Consider the following 14,236-nt stretch of genomic DNA (forward strand, 5'->3'; position numbering starts at 1 on the left):
TGAGCACTGAGTAACTACTAGGTAACGTGGTGGCATTCTTAGCATTTAGGAAGGCTTTTGGGGTGGGTGTGACCGTCACTGTTCCTGCCTGGAGGTGACCTTGCTGCCGTCATTCTTGCCCTTTGGATTGTTTGTGAATGATGGTAGCTGGTAGAGGGAGTGCTTGGGATGGTCTACATGTTGGAGCCTTCAACATACCAGCAGTTATGTGTCTTTTCTGCTTGCCCTGCTACTTCATTTCGGCTATTTCTGAAGTTCTGTAAGCTTACAACTCATGGAATATTCACATAATGCTCAATTTATCGAGACACCTGAGAATAATGAAAAACTCAGTGTTCCAACAGAGGATATTTGTGCATGTTTAAAACCCCGGATGTAGGTGAGAGTCGCTGCTCCTTGAATGTATCTGAGACAGGCAAATGCTTCTGAAAGTCCCGGGGTTTCCCATCTGTGCAAACTTTCCCTCATCCTACATCTTCAAGTCCCTCAACGAGACACAGAAAAGAGACGTTCGGACCCACTAGGACCCCGGCCCCATCCTCTTTCAGAAATCCAGAGGCCCCAAGGTTGTTAAGACCATGGGTCTCTCATGTTACAGGGCTTAACAGGTTCTGTGGGCAAGCACCTGTGGGGGGGGGGGGGAGAAGCGGTATAGGAGGTAAAGCATGAATCTGAAGCTGGGGCCTGGTGTTCATCATTGGTGTGTCTGCGGCACTCACCCCTTCTGAACCCTGAGTTCCGAATCTGTGAGATGGGAAGGAGGAAGATCCCATACCCTCCACACTGTGCTGACGAACGAGCATGGGGGGAAGAGTGCAGAGGAAACCATCAGGTACCATTGGTGCGTTTCAGAGGTTTATAATAAACTTTGAATGCGATGACTGAAAGACGAGATTCCTCAAATTACTTTTATGGCCAGCTGCCTGCGTTCTTTAAGGTTTGGGGCACAGGCTTACAATCTCAAATGTTTTCTGTCTTACGTTCAATTTTCTCTAAATTAGGTCAGTGAGAAAGAACATCTGCTTGCTTGCATTGTCCTCGTCCCCCACCAGGTGGCGCTGCTTCCCAATTAGCAATTTCTTTTGGTGAGAGCCTGGCTGAGACCTCCTTTTACAGCAGATCAAGTTGGAGCTGCAAGAGGAAAAAGAAAAAAAAAAAAAAAATGAAGAACCACCCGGCCCCCCACCGCACCCCCCTACCCCACCCAAATTTCAAGTTAGCAAAACGGGATCTTGGGATAAGAGCTCCGGTGACAGAGAACTGCAGTCACTGCCCAAAGGGGTAGACTGTGGGAACGGAGGGTCTTTGATGCCCCCACCTGTGATATGCTCCACTTTCCAGAGCAGCCAAGAGGAAGCCTACAGCCCCTGTGCCCCCAGGATGGACAGACATTTGCAAACACACACGGACTTCAGGCAAACATGTACCCACGCTCCAATCCAGAGGGCTCACATTTTTCAAAAAAGGAATTTAACAATTAGGTCACTTTCTCAAGATATGGCAAAGAAAGTCACTTTTGCACATTATGGGCACAATAGCTGTGATTTGTAAGCAGTGATGAAATGCTGATGTTAGACTGACCTTCAGAATCCAAACCCTGGAAGCCAATGTGCTAATAGGCGTTCTCTGGGAAAGGACAGCACTGCCCTCTGTGCATGGTTAATGTAAAGGGTACCCCCAAATGGACGCCTGCCTCTCAGCCCTTGCACCCTAGAGTCTTTCATTCTCATAATAGCTGGTCCCCCCTCCCAGCCTCCCCCCCACAAAAGGAAGGTCCAGAGATATGATGACCATGTTTTCCTCACTCCCCCATACCACATGTCCCTGAAAATAAATGGGCCCTCCTGTGGGGAGGCCAGGGTGGGGAAAGTCAGCATTTTTCTTTATTCTTTTGAGATGAAGTGATGGAAGGGTTATGGGGTTGAACTATTGTCCCAGCTTGCCTCCATTTGGTTTCACTGCCTTAACCTTAGAGCGCTTTTGTAATCAGTATGTAGAATTGAAAAAAGGTGTCTTCCAAGCTCAAATGGATGATGCTCTTAAGTACTAGATGCTACCTGTCAAAAAAAAAAAAAAAAAAAAAAGATTACTTTACACTGTGCTTTAATCTTTATGGAACCTCAGAAAAATTTGATTTTTAGCACTTACATAAAAAGTTAAATGTGGATTTGCCTTGTAATGTACTTCTTCTACTCCAGTGTCGAATAATCGGGCTGCGCCACTCAGCTCAGGGCTGCCATAATTTGGTAAGCTCTCCAACGAGAGTTGATTTTTGAGGACAAGGAATATTTTGTTTTTTATCAGTGGACAGATCTGAAGTAACTAACCTTAACATAAGGCAGAACTGTTTGCCAGGTTCTTCACCACCCACTGCCCTCCTCCTAGACTCAGGTCTCTTCCCCATTTTCCAGTCTATTGACCAGTAACCTCAATCCTCCTGTTCATCAAAAGCAAATTCAATGACATCCGAGTGCCTTCTTGGTGCTAATTCATAATGTTGGACCTTCCGCATGTATTCATCCATTTATCCCTCACGGCCATAATTTAAAATACAATCTCATTTTCTATCTGGGGAAAATGAAGCTCAGAGGCCGAAGGCTCCTTCCACTTGCCTCCTCCATCCCTGCTTCTCCCACTGCCTCACCCGCACCCTAACCAGTCTCCAAACGGCCAAACCTTCTTGCCTCAACCGTCCAAGTTTCTTTAAATACCATCGTCAACATGTTCCTCCTCCATTTAAAGCTTGGTAACTTCCAATTTTTCATTCCATCAACCTCAGAATCTCCAGCCTGACTCTGGTTTACCTCTTGAACCACAAACGTCACAACTCTTTTAGAATGTTCCCTCTCCTGCACCTGCCTTCATCACCTCCTCCGACCTCCCGAGCCACCAAACACGGTCGCTTGCAGTCCTGTGCCTCCCCGCGATGGGACCCCCGAGCCCCGGCCCTCTCCACACCCCCTTCCCGCACAGAGCCAGGGTTCGCGCGCCTCTCCCGTGCCAGGCCTTCCGTGGCACCATCACGTCCGTTCAGGAGGGTGTCGGGCTACAGGCTGGGGGATCAGATGCGGTCCGCGTGAGCGTAAAGCACTCGCAAAACAATTTGGCAAATCCTGGAAAACTGAGGGCTTCAGGAGGTCTTAACAGCCCGGCACTCGCACTCCTGGATTTAAAGCCTAGAGAACTCTTGCACACATGAACCAGGAGACTGGTATCAAAACGCTCCTGCTGAGAGCAAAGAAATGAAAACCACCCAAATGGGGACAGAATGGATAAACTGTGTGTATCCCCGCCCCCCAGCGCAATGGAACACTGTAAAGGTAGCGAAAATGACTGAACTGCGGGAATGTAACTTGAGGACCGCAAAGCCCGGAGAGCAGGGACAGTCACAGAAGACCAGCACGAGCCGCCCTGTCTATAAAGCTCAGGAGGAACACGCGGCGTGGCGGGAGCAGGAGGGAAGGCGTGAGGGAAAAGCACGAGAACAAGCAAGTGTCGGGCAGTGGGCTGCGGAGGCAGGAGGGCGAAGGGACGGGCAGGGGACGCAGGTGGTGACACGGCGGCCTGCACACTAACCGGAAGGCGGGTCCTTCCCAGGGCCCGCGCGGCGCTCCGCAAACCACCAGGGATCCTGCGACCGGTTCAAACCCGCTGGCCGAACGGGTCCGGGGGGACATTCACGGGCCGGCGCCGGACAGTCGTTCCCTGCCGTGTGCGCCCGAGCCCCCGCGCGTCCACCGCTGCGAACGCTGGCGACACGCGGAGGGGCCTGCGCGCAGCGACGGGGCCGAGTCGCGGCCGCCACACGTGGCTCAACTGCGCACACACGCGAGGCTGGAGCCTCCCCAGAAATTGCTCGGTGTGCAACAGCGGACCAGAGGCTGGGTCAGAGAAGACAGAACCGGGGGGTCAAAGCCACTCGGTACTGTACTGAGAGCTGCCTGGAAAACACAATCGTCATAAACCCGCGAGAGTAAATCAGGCCCTCCACACTTCCGGTGACGGCAGCCGCCACCGGAAGTGGCACACAGCGCGCGCGGGACAGAAACACAGTCGCTCAGTGTCACGGGCGGCCTACAGGGCGGGGCTGTCGGGGGGGGCGGCTGAAGAACATCCCTATGGTAAAAAAACAAAATAAAACTTTGGAATTCACTGCCCCACATTACAGGGGATAATGGGTTGATTCTCTAAAAAGAAAAAACAAATCACCATGTGTGATGTCCTCCTCCTTTCACTTTTACAAAATTTGCAATAAACCACAATTCTTAAGCTGTTTTTCATTTTTTTTATTGCTGTTAATTCAAGGAAAAAGGGTTGCATAAAATCCAATCTGTTCTAGAAATATAAGTGGCCTTTCCAGTACATAACATTTCAAATATCAAAGTATATGGTAAACATACAAATAAGGAGAAGGTAACATACCTCCTATGTACAGTACAGTATTTTAAATCATAAAATAAGCTCCATAAAGTACAACTGGCAAGTGATTCACAATGCGGTCCATACGTGGCTTATCAAAACTCTCACTAGAACAACTCAACTGCAGCTTAACAATTAATTTAATAATGTGGTCCAAAAATACCCAGATCAAATAAAATATATTTAATCAAAATAATTTCCTTTACTCGAACTTTTCTTTTTAAATTAAAGCTTTCATCTACCCCTTCATCCCCACCCCTTTCCCAACCTTTAACTCCCACCCTGAAAGTTAGTTTCAAAATGTACATTGCTGCTATAAATATAAATGCTACCTATGAAGCATTAAATGAAGCTTCTTTTTTCTTCAAGTTTTTCCTTTTATCTAGCAATCTGTTAGGCTTCTGAACCAAGACCAAACACTTAAGTCCCTCCGCTGTACACCGACATTAAAACTCCACACAACAAAAATCTATCATTTCTGCTCTGTACTGAGGAATGGGAAAACAAAACCAGCCCCGACCCTTAACCTAGGACTATACAGTGGTAGTTGCTCATTGCTTTTGAATGCAGCAGTTCCAAAAATACACCCAATCTTCCAGATAATCTCAGTGCACTTTAGGAAATCAAAAATTACCTGGAAGCAATTTAGTACATAGATTGGCTTTAAAAAAACTTTTTTTTTTTTTTTAAACAGCAGCATTAAACTTAGTGACATGACACTGACATGATTAATACCATCTTAACACACTCAGAATTCAGTCTTTCACATTATAATCAAGCATAGTGGTAAACTGTTATCAAAGTGACTTTGCTACAAGAGACGGGTTAGGGAACAAACCTGACTTTTGCAGAAACCAGAGCTCCTGCTCAGACTGCAATAAACCATACACATTTTAAACACAACATAACACTGCTACAGTTGGTGTGAGAAAAGAAGAAATCTTTACTCAGGTAGTGTCTCTTTAGCATGACACAGTGGTAGACTACAAGTGAAATCGGCTGTCGACTTTCATTACACACACAGACACACAGAACAACACTCACACTAGTTTGTTCACTTTAAGTCTCTCTGAAGCAACAGGCTAAAAAAGTATGATGAAGTAAAAAGTTTTTCTTTTTTTTTTTTTTGGCTTTTTTTGTTTTTTGTTTGTTTTTTTAAGAAAAAGCTCTTTGTCCACTTCAGACATCATATTTTTTCAGTTTCATATGGTTTTACTTCTTCCTCTCTCTTCCACTTACTTTAATTTTGATTTGGACCACAAGCACTGCATATCTGTGTTTACGTGATGCTGTTTAGTACATACATATACACAATTCGGGGAACTTGATGTCTCCTTTCGGATTAAGGTGAAACATTTCACCCTCGACTTATAGGCAGGACGGGTCATGAAAGCGGAGACTGATGTGTGGCCAACTGCCCCTGCCTCAGGTCACTGGAAGGAGGGTGGCGGGGAGATGTGTGTCCTTTAGGGTGAAAGTGAGAAGAGTGGGGAAGAAGCAAAGTTTCTCTTTTTCAAAACCATATGACTGTCACCAGTGTTGTAAAAAAAGGTCAAATACACAGTTTTAAAGATTCAGTAAACATTGCACACAGCAAGTATTCAGTGTAAAAAAAAAAAAAGCACAGCAAACATTTTCCTTTTGATAGTTTGTCTGGATGTTTAAATTACATGTATCATACAGATAAGCCTGTTGTTGAACCAGGAGACCAGAGGCTCAAAAGCAATGCATTCTTTTTGTTTTGGACATCGGTACAAGAGAAATGAAAAATCCCAACTGCATAGAAATCTAGGAAATGTATAGACAAAGAAACACAAACAAAATACCTTTCCTTTCCTCCCCTCCACACCCCACCATGACTCCCCAACACGTCAGGGTATTAGGCAGTCAAGCTTTACTTGTTTCAGTCTGCAGAATCCAACGTATCATTAGAAGGGGGGAGGGGAGGTGCGTATCTCAGTCTGTAAGTGCCTAAAACGGGAAAGACAGAACTGCTAAGTCACTGCTTACAATGCAATGCATCACAAACCACTACAAGATAGCAAATGGGCATGCTCGGCAGAAGGCAGCTTCCTCCGCACTACTACGATTCCAAAATGGTAAAATAAATTACCTTCAGAAAGTAATATGAAGTTTGTGCTTTAAGTTCAACCTAAAGCTATCAAACTCAATCTTCCTTTAAAAAATGTCAAGTATACACTCGCAATTCAAGACTTTTTTTTTTCTGGGTGAGATTTGGCAAAATGACAAAAGCCAAATCCAAGCGAAAGATAACAGTCTGACGTCTCTGCTGAATTTGTGATCTTACTCATACTCATTTAAGAACATTTTCTTGTTTCTGGTGGTAATAACATTAAACAGAGTTCAAATAATTCCCTTACTCCCAAACCAGTGCTTAAATATTTTGTTCCTTAAAATGCAATAGCTTTTTTTTTTTTTTTTTAAAGCATCTGCTGGGAGGGAAAGGGGCAGCATGAGGGAATGTGCATGAGACCAGCTGGCTATGCATCGATATGCTAAAGAGAAACTAAAAATCAGACATGTCAGATGACTACATTACTTCCTACTTTTTCAGTATTTAAAAATTTTGCTTACTCTACGAAACAGAATGGTAGCTTTAAAAAAAAAAAGTGCAGCAAGCAAGAGATTTGACATTATATAACGCAAATTCCCATTATATTCCTTCAAAAGTGCCTCAATGGTTTATGCTTTCCTTGGAAACTGAATTCCTCTCAACTTCCTTGTGCTGCGTGACCTGGGTCTACACTAGGTTTTCCCATTTGCATTTTCGGATTTGTCACTGAAAAGCACAACATCCGTAAATGAACACACACCAGCTCTTTCTGCCACAACAGGATCACCGTGCTCAGTAAGGTAGGGAGAAACGGGCACACTCAAAAACAAGTCCTCTGGGAGCTCTCATGATTACCTTGTTGACTGGCCTCCATGGACGACTGCTTGCACTCCTGTGCGTAGTGTCCGCTTACGCCACAGTTGTAACATGACACGTTCCCGTTCTTCTTGGGCCCCGAACCGCTCGTGTTGGCAACTACATTAGGTGCTGGATAGACAGGATAGAATCTCCCAAATCCCGCCATTTGTTGCATGCCATAGTTGGCTTGGCTCCCCATGACTGGGTCATGCACCAGTCCATTTGCATATGGAGTCTGAGGCAGAAAAAAAGGAAGTTGGTTTCCGTTGCTCTGATGTGCTTGGTTGAGGTAGCTGCCATTGCAGATGGATGGCAGAGTAAAGAACGACGGGACTCGGTACAGCGGTCCGGGCATTGGGTTAGGATAGTAGTAACTGTTTAGCTGAAGGCTGCCATTGGTCCCACAGCTGCACCTGCGCCCACAAGAACCACAAGGACCCGAGCCCATCTGCTGTGGCGGCAGTACTGTCCCGTTAGCGTTCGTGTTTCCCACAGCACTGATGTAAGACGTGCTGTCACTCTGCGCAGTACTGTGTGTCAACGCAGGGCTCGGGCTGGGGGCGGGGCCTGGGGTGTGGGTGGGGACGGCGGGCGGCGCTGCGGGCTGGGCCTGACTGATGCCCGCCCCCGCCGACTGGGCCGACGTGGCCGCCGTGCTGAGCACGCTGGAATTCTGGCTGGGCAACACACTGGCGGCGAGGGGAGAGCCTGGCAAGGGGTAGGAAGCTGGTGGCTGGGCGGCTGACAGGCCGGCTGCTGGAAGAACTACCTTCACATTGGTAGGCTGAGGGACGGTCCCAGTGTTTCCCTCGATTTGAGGCACCATTTGATTGAGTCCTACCACCTGGGATGCAGATTTTGTGATGGGGTCCGTGGTAGCGACAGGAGATCCCGGAAAACTACCTGGGCTGTGGACAGGAAGAAAGGCAGTGTTTGGTGATCCGATGCTCAGACTCGCGGGGGGCTGCTGTGGGATGTTAACTGGGCAACTCTCTGAAGACCCCTGTGGTGGCGGCAACTTTAGCCTCTGGATTGTGAGGTGCAAAGCAGGGGCGCTGCTGTGGGGGAGGAAGGCTGATGGAAGAGGTAAAGGGGAAGCCAGTAATTCAAGGTGCTTTTCAGATTCTCCAGTAGAAGCTGCTGGCCCCAGGATTCCAACAGGGGTGGAATTTGTGGATTCCCTTATTGCAGAAATAGCAACAGGACTGGGAACGAGCATCCCTATTGTCTTGCCATCGGCAGATTTGGGTGGAGGAACAACAACGTCAGACTTCTGGGCACCATTGTGCATGACACAGTGTAAAGTTGGCATAAAAGAAATATGCTGATACTTGGGTGCGGTGAGGGGATCTTCTAAAAGGCCTCCGTTGTCGCTTCCTAATGAAGCAATCTGAACAGGCGGCTGGACAGTGACGGTCTGGCTGACGGAACCATAGCCTGTAAACCTGGTTGTTGACGGATTCCCAGAATCCTCAGAATTGCTGTCTGTGTCTAAGGGAAACATATAAACAGATGTTAAAGCATGCATCACTCTCATCTCTCGCTAAAATAAATTTTAAGTATATCTATTTTTTTTTATTTTACATTTTATTTTTTTTAAGTAGGTTCTACGCCCAGCATGGAGCCCAACGCGGGGCCTGAACTCACGACCCTGAGATCAAGACCTGAGGTGAGATCAAGAGTCAGACACTTAACTGACTGAGTCACCCAGGCACCCCAAATTTTAAGTGTATCTAAAATCAACTCTGAAGTTTAGAACTGGAGGAGATGTGTCCCTCTGTTTCCTGACCACCAAGCTGACCTTCATTTAATTTTTGGCCTCCTATGGACTTTTTTTTTTAAATATAGAGATTCTGGAAAAGGCAAAACTACAGTGACAATAAAAAGGCCAGTGGTCATCAGGGGCGGGGAGCTGAGGGCAGAGACAAAGAGGCAGAGCACAGGGGACTTTCAGGCAGTGACAATGATCTGTATGATATTATAATGGTAAATACAAGTCATTATAACATTTGTCCAAAGCCACTGAAGGTATAACAATCAAGAATGAACCCTTAGGTCAACGACAGGCGCTGCTGGGTGATAATAATGTGTCCACGGATGTTCACGCTTAGTACAAAGTGTACCACTCCAGTGAGTGCTACTGATAACAGGGTAGGCTGTCTACGTGGCAGAAGTACAGGGGAAATCTCTGTAGTACTTTCCTCTTCATCATATTGTAAGCCTAAAACTGCTCTAAAAAAATTAAGTCTTTGAAAAAGAAAATCCATGGAGAGATAAGCAACAAAAGGTTAACTGGAGACTGAATGAAGCACAATATAAATACTGAGATTTATTTAATATCACCTTATTACTAAGAAAAGGATTGGATCTTTTTAATCAATTTTAGGCAATTCACTTGATTTGTATTCTGCACTGCCAAACCCAAGGTCTTCCCATGGGTCTCACACGTATGATGCAATCACAAGACTATCCTTCACCCAAAGATCTAGAGGTAGGGAATGGAAGAGAATGGAATAAATATTCGTACTTTTACATATTTCAGTGGGGAAAAGAACATTTAAAGCTCCTATTTTAGTCATAAAACAAATGGTGCTGGAGCACAAGCAGTGAGGCAAATACGAGAGCGCCGCCATCTCGCCCATGGCAAAACAGCAAAGCGGCAAATCCAAAATTACACGTCATATGGCGTTATTGCTGCAATCGCTCTCATGCTTGTATACAGGAAGAGCTTCAATCTAGACTTCCCCTGAGTGTCCTGACTTCCGGTAGAAAGAGGGCAAAAGATAAAGTCTAGTTCACAATATGTAGGTATCATAAACCCAGATGCTGCACTAATATGTAGAGAAACCATGCAATTAAATGTAGTGCCCATTTTAACATCTTTTTTGCTCATAAATACAAGCAAAACTATATCATGTACTTAAAAAAGTTTACATGTATTAAGGTAACAACTAGCTATACTATCCTCAGCAAAGATGTTAAAAACTTTTGAAACAATACTAAAAACAAATCATACTAGTAGTCTTCCTCAAGAAAGGTTAAACAGAACCTGCTTAATGACACAGGATGTCAACAGTGCTATTAATTCAATTATTATAATTTAGGAAGAAGAGTTTCAATTCATGAGTAAGTGGTTCTAGCATAAACTTCCCTTAATAACTGAGGTGTTTCTTGCTAAATGTTTCAAAACAAAACGTATCCAAAAATTAGTAACTTATTCAAGGCATTTTACCTGTACCTGTAACCATCACAGCAATACACAGTGAGGAAGACAAACACTGAAGTCCAAAGAAGACAGATCATTTCTCAGGTGGTTAACTACATTTCTGTATGAACTGGGCTTTCTTTAAATCTTAAGTCACGGCAAATGGTCCCATGAGTTTAAATGATCCCAAAAGGTTTTCTGAGCATTGTAAGGACTCATCTAGCTAATTAGAGACGGTCTCTCCCTTTTTTGCATTGGCTTTCAAAAGTATGAAGTCTCAAAACAAAACCCCATTATGAGCAACAGAACAACAACAAAGTCACATGCTTTTTAAAGCAACCTTTTCATGCACTCAAAATTCTAAAAATGATTAAAGCTTTTTCCCCACAGTGGATATTTTCCCCCTGCTGGTTTTAGATATTCCAAATGATTCCTCATTTAGGGAAGGCTCAACTTAGTCACTGGATAACGGAACTTCTCTGAAAAAGGGCAAGCTCCTCCATCTAGGCCGCCAACTCACCCTATCCGACGGCAGGAAAGGGAGGCTGCAAAGTGACCTGAGTGCACAGATGGACTCTTCACAATTCTGACCAAGAGGCCAAATGTACACTGTTAGCTCAAGAGCCCCTGGATTATTGGTACATCCTACAGAATCAAGCAGAGCCTGGGGAATGAAACACACTGACAGCTTGTCTATTCTGGATAAGGCATAAAAATAAAAATAAAATAAAAATGCTCTCATTTAACCTTCATAAGAGCTCTGGGCAGTTATCTCCATTTTTTTTTCTTTTTCATGAGGAAACTGCAGATCAGAAATAGCGGTGGCTCTAATGAGAACCGGGGGGAGAGTCACTGCACGCTGCAGGGCCGGGCTTCAAACCAACCGCCCAGTAAGACGGGCTTTAACTGTGCGTGACGCAGCAGCCCTCCTGCCGGAGCTCCCCAACACATGACCTGATACTCTGACACAGAAGCTGAGGTCTCGGGAAGCTGCACGCTGCCCAGGAAGAAGCCACGCGTGGCTGAAATGCTGTGGTCTAAGGCTCTCTATAGATCATGGCCCCAGGGAAACCATTTAATACTTCCCACTAGCATGGCTTCACCTTATAACCAAAATGTTCCTAATCAGATGTTTATAACCAAGATGTTACCAATCAGATGTCTTTATCATGTGTAAAGAATGATATCCTCATTCAACATACACATTTTTGAGATCACATTTCCAGAATGGTAGTAAGGATCTCTGACACGCCCCTCCTGCATAAAAGGAACAAGAATCCTGGCAAAAACTGTCCAAATCAACTCTTTCAGAACTCTAGAAATTAACTAAAGGCTTACAGCAATCTGAGGAGTGTTTATTCCAGAAAAGCCATTGAATCTCTTAAGGGTGAGCACTGTGGCATTTTACCTTGCCCTAATTCCTGTATACTTTCTCCAGCTCAGAAGTAGCTTCATAAATGAAAAGTTTTGCAGCTACAGTAGCTAGATAAACCAGCAGCCTAGCAGCCAGCAGAAAAAGCATGGATTTGGAGCTCTCTAAAAGCCCCATCCCCAAAGAACTGTCACTACTGGCCTAGCAGTCAGAGCTCACTCTGTGTTAACAGCTACTTACCCACGGGGCATTTGTCACAGTCAGTCAGCTGCAAATGTTTAACAACTAGGCTGCCTGAGGCAGCATTACCAGTTGGGGCTAACAAGAGGTTGACCAAAAAACTTAAAAAAAAAAACCCAGAAGAATGAGATGTCCACAGGGAGCTTTGAAAAGCTTCCACATATTCCTGAAAATCTAGAAGGCCATGCTCACGTCTAGGGCTGTATGTAAGCCCAGGAAAGACCTGAGAAAGCCCTACACTCTTAACTTTTGGCTGACTCTGAGCTTCTGTTTAAGGAGGAATTGAAGACAATACATACAGAGAACAAACAGCAAAATGGCAGATGTGAATCTGCGTTATCAGTAATTACAGTAAAATTAAATGGATTAAACATTCCACTCAAATGGCAGAGATACGCAGAATGGCTAAAAAGCCGTAATCCAACTACACACACTTCAGATTCAAAGACACGAATAGGCTTAAAGTAAAAGGACAGAAAAAGAAGTACCCTGGCAAATAATACCCGAGAGAGCTAGAGTGCTCTATTATTCTCAGATAAAAGACTTTAAGACAAAAATTCTTACTAGAGACAAAAAAAAAGGGATATTTTATAATGATAAAAGGATCAATCCATCGGGAAGATATGTATATTATAAATATGTACCTCTAGCAACACACATTTTCAATTTTTCTACACCGAACTCTTTATTTTATTATGACTATTTTTCTACTTAATTTCATATGCAGGGAAATAAAGCCTTAAAAAAAAAAAATCAACATTGCTAGGAACTGCCAAGTCAGTGGTCTATGACACCCTTTATACCAGTTAAATTTAAAATCAATAATGACAAAAAATAAATAAATAAATAAATAAAAAATAAAATAAAATCAATAATGACATTTATAGGAACATAAAATTACTTATGTCTGATTGATTTTAAGAGACAACACACATTTTCCTCCGCCACCCCCATATCCGTTCCAGAGAGCAAACCTCTGTCTTTTTCTTCTTCACTTTCAAAGCTTTCTCTTCCATCATGTCGTGGGCTAGAAGGAGAACTGTAACTCTCTGAAGAGGTTTCTCCACACGTGTCATGTCCAGATCCAATGTCCAAATTCACATCTAAAAATAACAATTCTATTTTTAAAGAATCATGTTAAGTAGTTAAATTAATTTCTGAATTAAACCATTAGAATTAGTTACAGCTGTAAAAAATTTTTTCTTTCAGTTTTTCTAAAAAGCTGGTCCTTGATCTAGGTAAAAATTCATTATTAAAGCACAATTTTAATTGAAAATACCTGAATAACAAATACATTCTTAAAATAAAGGCAGAGGAACAAGTGGATCTTAATGACTTTAAAAAAAAATCAGAGTTAAGGTTCTTTGTAGGGTCTGCTCAATAACAGCGCATGGAGCCATTTTCTAAGTCTGGATATTTTAACTCCTCAGAGCTTATTGGAAAACTCATTCTTTAATAGAACTCAAGAATAGAACTGACTGCCAAAAATGCTTATCCAGTTAAATCACTGTGCTTGAGTATTTAAAAAGAGTCAAATGCTTCCCATCTAGTAGACTAAGTAGCCCCTTGAGTTCTGCCCAGAAACCAAACCCACATCGAGGTGGGGTAGGGGGTGTCGTACAGAACCTGTCATGATCAATGAGCCATATCTGTTTTGGGCACAGAGAAAAGATTATTAGTATACCTAGTACTAGACATTCCTGCACTGGCCCAAATTTAGGTAACTGTTCTATTCATTTCTGTAAACCCAGCAGCTAACATAGTTTCTGCCTCACAGCAAGCATTCAACACATGTTTAGTAGATAAATCCCCATATAAGGAATTCTGGAGGTATTTTAGAATTATATAGATGAGTGAACCATTTCTATGGCAACCTGGTAGAAGCAATAAAAGGTAATTGCTTGGACAAAATATGTGTTAGAAAAAAAAGATATGGTTTGTGTAATGAACAAGGCAGCTGACTAATCTGTGTCCTTTAATACCTTGAATGTATTAAATTTATAACAGTGTTAGTACGGTGAAGTATGACCTAGCCTAGCCCAACCACTCCAATGGTGAAGTGATATTA

At 43.8% G+C, this 14,236-nt stretch overlaps 1 protein-coding gene across 4 annotated transcripts in view; it reads right to left on the reverse strand.

The window, feature by feature from the left end:
- Positions 1-837: 837 nt before the first annotated feature.
- The window catches only part of ZCCHC2 (zinc finger CCHC-type containing 2), a 62,497-nt gene continuing 49,098 nt past the window's right edge, over positions 838-14,236 (reverse strand). Inside the window, exons 12-16 of one of the 4 annotated variants that reach the window (XR_013443279.1) lie at positions 13,143-13,286; positions 7,349-8,842; positions 6,246-6,390; positions 1,944-2,057; positions 838-1,131 (exon numbers count right to left, since the gene is read on the reverse strand). Coding sequence is in view for 2 of the 4 variants with exons in the window: in XM_078060207.1 (XP_077916333.1) it covers positions 6,323-6,390; positions 7,349-8,842; positions 13,143-13,286 (1,706 nt within the window). In the remaining 2 variants the exon portion in view is untranslated. Of the gene's footprint in view, positions 1,132-1,943; positions 2,058-4,271; positions 6,391-7,348; positions 8,843-13,142; positions 13,287-14,236 lie in introns of those variants that run through there. The other 3 variants (XR_013443280.1, XM_036109041.2, XM_078060207.1) reach the window with 3 other exon arrangements.

The sequence above is a fragment of the Halichoerus grypus genome, chromosome 13 (genome assembly GCF_964656455.1).
Source record: "Halichoerus grypus chromosome 13, mHalGry1.hap1.1, whole genome shotgun sequence".
Lineage (NCBI taxonomy): Eukaryota > Metazoa > Chordata > Mammalia > Carnivora > Phocidae > Halichoerus > Halichoerus grypus.